This window comes from Dendrobium catenatum, unplaced genomic scaffold, assembly GCF_001605985.2.
Source record: "Dendrobium catenatum unplaced genomic scaffold, ASM160598v2 fragScaff_scaffold_615, whole genome shotgun sequence".
In the NCBI taxonomy this organism is placed as follows: domain Eukaryota; kingdom Viridiplantae; phylum Streptophyta; class Magnoliopsida; order Asparagales; family Orchidaceae; genus Dendrobium; species Dendrobium catenatum.
In genome coordinates, this window is record NW_021319077.1 from 419,159 (window position 1) to 424,064 (window position 4,906).

General features: G+C 37.1%; 1 protein-coding gene across 2 annotated transcripts in view; it reads right to left on the reverse strand.

Annotated features, from left to right (window-relative positions):
* The window catches only part of LOC110107926 (UTP--glucose-1-phosphate uridylyltransferase 3, chloroplastic-like), a 30,141-nt gene extending 25,532 nt beyond the window's left edge, over positions 1 to 4,609 (reverse strand). Inside the window, exons 1-5 of one of the 2 annotated variants that reach the window (XM_020838374.2) lie at positions 4,255 to 4,609; positions 3,019 to 3,093; positions 2,852 to 2,918; positions 2,604 to 2,766; positions 2,467 to 2,527 (exon numbers count right to left, since the gene is read on the reverse strand). In XM_020838374.2, the coding sequence (XP_020694033.1) occupies positions 2,467 to 2,527; positions 2,604 to 2,766; positions 2,852 to 2,904 (277 nt within the window). In that variant the 5' untranslated portion in view covers positions 2,905 to 2,918; positions 3,019 to 3,093; positions 4,255 to 4,609. Of the gene's footprint in view, positions 1 to 2,466; positions 2,528 to 2,603; positions 2,767 to 2,851; positions 2,941 to 3,018; positions 3,094 to 4,254 lie in introns of both variants that reach the window. The other variant, XM_020838373.2, reaches the window with a different exon arrangement.
* Positions 4,610 to 4,906: the final 297 nt, after the last annotated feature.

The following is a 4,906-nucleotide window of genomic DNA, read 5'->3' on the forward strand; positions in this document are numbered from 1 at the left end:
CATCAGGCAACAGTAATGAGACCACCCGGAAGATGCCAGTAGGAGGAGGGAGTGGGGAAAATTTCAAGAGGCTGACAGAGAAGGAGATGCAGGATAAGAGGACAAAGGGGTTGTGCTTCAGATGTGATGAGAAGTACATGTCAGGGCATAGGTGCAAGGACCAAACTTTTCATGTTCTCCTTGTCTGTGAAGACGAGGAAGACGAGGAGGGAGGTGGGAGCAGATCTGGAGAGGAGGAGAAGTTGCACTTGGATGTGGCAGAAGTTTCTCTAAACTCAGTAGTGGGATTCACTCCGAGTCACACTATGAAAGTGAAAGGAGATATAGCTGACCGTAAGGTGGTTGTCCTATTTGATAGTGGGGTTACCCACAATTTTATTTCCACTCAGGTTGTCAACCGACTGCGAGTGAAATTGGTGGACACCGGTTGTTATGGGGTGATGATGGGTACAGGGAAGGTGGAGAAAGGCCAGGGAATCTGTAAGGGTGTGGTGTTGACCATCCAGGGGATTCAAGTAAAGGAGGACTTTCTCCCACTAGAGTTAGGAAGCACTGATGTCATCCTGGGGATGAAGTGGTTGCAAACCTTGGGGGAAACCAAGGACAATTGGGGAGCACTTACGATGGAATTAATGGTGGATGGGAGAAAGGTGGTTATAAGGGGAGATGCAGGGCTATCCAAAGCCATGACATCACTTAAGACCATGGTCAGAGATATGCAAGAGGTGGGGAAAGACTATCTGGTGAGACTACACAAGCTGAATGTGATCAGGATGGAGGAGGGAGGGGATGTTTCTCTTTCCATGCAACCCTTAGTTCAGCAATACAGTGAGGATTTTCAGTCACCTCAAGGATGGCCACCTCCGCGGGAACACGAGCATATTTCCACCTTGAGGACAAGGTGGATATTTGGGAGGGGAGTATTGTTAGACCGGTCCACTGGACCGGTCCAGGCGGGACTGGTTCACGGGCGAAAATCGCAAACAGGCGGAGAACGAGCGGCCCGTCCGCCCCCGTAGAGCTGTTTAGGAAGTTTTTTTGAGCATTTTGAGAGGGAAATTTGAACGTAGGGACTGTTTAGGAAATTCCTTTTGATTTGTATGCATTAAATAGTTGATTTGGCTAGGGTTTGAGTATCTTGAATTTGAGATCTCTTAGATTTAGGTTTTCTTTGGGCTCTAGCAGCGTCTAGAGATTTGGGAGAGATTGATCCTCCTCTCGAATTGAGGATCAATTGCATCTTTGCTTTTTTCTTCTTCTACTAGTGGAATACAAATCTTGCTTTGAGTTTTCTTTCCAATTTCCTCTGAAATTCTGCTGTAAACTGCTGTAAACAGCAGATTTGCAGTGTTTTTCTGCTGTGGACAGCAGTTTCCATCGGATCTACTTCAATTTTGGTGAGAAACACTTGGGAATCCAAGTGTTTCCTATCAATGTAAGCCCTAACTCAATTAAAAATGGGCATTCTAATGGATGTAAAATCCTTAATCAAATTCAAGCTTCACAACATAACCCTTAACTTGAGTTTAATTCATGCCAAGTCCTATGCTTACAAGCTCACCAAATTAATTAAACATCAAAGTAACAATAAATTGAGATTTATATAATCACCTCGGCCTACCCTAGATCCCTCAAAGAAGACAACCAATGACTACAGATCAGATTCTCTGGACGTCATGGTTTGTAGTCCTTTAAAGTTGGTAGATTGCGATCACTATTATTCTCGAGATGAACGAATAATAAGATCTTGATAGGATCTACCTCCATCCCTCATAAATATTTTCCTAAGAGAATAGTTTCTTTAATGCTACAATCATTTTCAATGTTCTAGTCATTATCGTGCATGATGTTGCCATCCTGCGTGATGCCACAATCAAATTCATTGTTGAAATCATTGTTTATAATGCATTCATTCGGTATTCATTTAATCATTGATTAATAAAATTAATTCCCAATTATTCTAACAAATATATTATAATTAGTTAGTCATTAACAGCTAAGTTGGGTCATAAACATAAGTTGGGTGTATCTAATACAATTTAATGGAGTGTGCCAAAACCTTAGAAGAGTGAAAAAGTATTATACCAATAATAAGATGATGTTGATGACATCTATTGAAAATAAAATAGAAAAAATAAGATTTAGGTATTTTGAGTGTTTTTATGAAAGAGAAGAAGATGCATTAATAAGGAAGATAAACAATGAGAAGCAATCGAAATAGAAAAGTAGGGTGATCTCATTCAGCAAGGATAATAATTATGTCTCGAAAAAATTTGTGAAAAAAATTTTGTGCACATTAAAGTTAACAACTCATGTAGCACTCAATATAAATGACCTGAGACAGACAAGGATAATCACAAATAGTTAGGTAAGGATAATAATGATGATGAAGATCAGACATACATTCACAATACAAGTTAAGAGTTAATAGAATGAACTTATTCACAAAGTTTAAATTTTTCAAACCTGCATCACTTGAAACGACATGCATTCTGTAGCCATCCGGTACATCAAACACATGATTACCCTGTAGTTAAGAAGAAAAAAGCAAAGATGTCACCGCAAAAGTTAATCCAATAGAATTAAACATGAAAAGTTCTTACCTCCAAGACAACATTGGTTGCCTCAAATTCAGCATTACCGTGTAGCTGAACCTTAAGCATCTCAATCCGCTTAATATCCAGGCTCCAATAGACATTTTTTGCACACAACCAATCGACCCCTCTATTCAAAATCTTAACATTTTCTAATTTACATCTCCCACATCTTGGAAAAGGGTTTAGTAAAAAAGATCAGTATCTTCAAAGTGCGAAAGAGTAGAATCTATAAATAAGTATGACATCATGCCAACCTGTGCCCATAATGCAATATCGGCTCGCCATGCTCGTTTCTAGTTGAACCCATAACGTTTTCAGCAACTATAAGAAAGCTTCCATTAAGCTGAAATTATAAAGTATTATGTAGATGAAGGGCAGCATAAGAGTTAAAATAAACATGACATCGTGCAGCAATAAACACCTGAACATTTCTCCACGAGAACTCTGCCACCTCTACCTGCAATTCAGAACCTTCAGAAATAGAGCCGCCGTAGAACTGCACAAAATTAAAAACATCAGGCTACAAGGAAAAAGAAGATATGAAATAAAAAAAAAAGTCATAATATGCCACTAAATAGTTGGAATAAGCCTACACTAAACAGTTTAGAATGCCTACAATATTTGTTCATCTTTCAACTTATTTTAAGCTCTCTTGTTTCAAAATTTTCTAACAACTGTTCCAATCTTATCACACGGAAAAATATAATCCTCATCATGTAGCAAAAAGCATTGTTCTCTCAAAAGGCAAAATATCCCCTTCAACCTCTTAAACTTGAACAGAAATAAGTTAAAAACATATAAAACATCCCTCTGACCTTCACATTCCAAACAAAATATTCGAGGACATGAAAAGAAAAATATCAAAGGCTCAAAAAAAAAAAAAGTCTAGCCTTTGTATATATGATTATTGCATTATAAAATGTTGTAGTTTGTTGACATGCTTTTTCTGAAAATCTAAACATTTTCTTCAACCCCTTCAATCTAAAAGCTACTTAATTGAGTTCTAAAATCAGGAGCAAAAATAAAAACCAACCAGAAATACTGAAGAAGATAGCATGTTTTCTCTCAATATCATTTTTGGCTGCACGTAATATTGCTCATAATAAAACCCAAAAAGAACCATCTGATCAAATAGAAAATTTTGGGGGAAAAAAAACGATGAAACTATTTAAACAAAAATATATAGGGAATAAATACAAAAAACATAAAAATAGCTATGATTAGTAGGAGCCAATTCCCAAGTAATTGAGACCTCAAAAGAGCACATACATCTCAATTCGAAAGTCAAGAGAAGCCACAGAAATATTCATAGTGGTGGTAGCTTTCTAGGCATGAACACATGTGTATTACTAAAAGTTTAAACTTAATTAACAATTAGAAGACAATGCTTTTGAAATTTCATGTCTAGTGATCCTATCAAGAAGAGGATATCTTTGTAAAATAATAGCTAGCATCTAAAACACTGCAAAACTTGAACTCTCAAAATCAGGCACTAGCGTACACATACATATTTGTATCCAGCTATTTAATTGACCAGTATTATAAACCTTGCAAGAAAAAGGCAGAGTAAATAGCTCAAAGTATACATGCTAATGGTTGCATTACAATCAATAGAAAGTCCAAGATAACGCTAGAAAGAATGCATCAGTTTCCATACCTTTTGTCTGGTAACTTCCCAAAGAGGACCTAACGCAGGATGGAGAAGAATGATGAAAGGCGGCCCAGAATGGAGATATCTGCTGTTGTCAGCAATCTATTACATTAATCAAAGAAATCTGTTAAATTGCTGGTAAAATATAGCAAAAAAAGATAAAAAAAGCATGATATTATTAAAAAATTAAGGAATTCAAAATTGAATAGAAAAGAGGGTGGGCCTGGAGGTTGACTCCCATTTATTTTGAAGGCCCGAGGATCGCGTCATGGAAACAGCCTCCCCAAAGTTCAGAAGTTAGGCTGCATGCAATAACCCTCCCCATACCTTACTTTAATGGGGTTTCATCTCTGATGCACCAACACTCCTTCATAAGAGGGAATATATTGTTAGACACGTGTCAGACACGGTTGAGACACATGTCAGGCATGACAGAATCGTGTAAGATTAATATATTAATTAAATTAAAATGAATACGCATATCCAACACACGTGCCCTAATATTTAATGATTAAATTTTTTAGTATCTTTTACATTCACAATATATTTTTAGTTGTATTTTGATGTGGAACCTTCCTCTCAAGTTATGCTGCAGGAGTATCACACCTAGAGCATTATCTCTTTCATTTGGTTAGCACTCTTTTAGTTATGCTTCCCC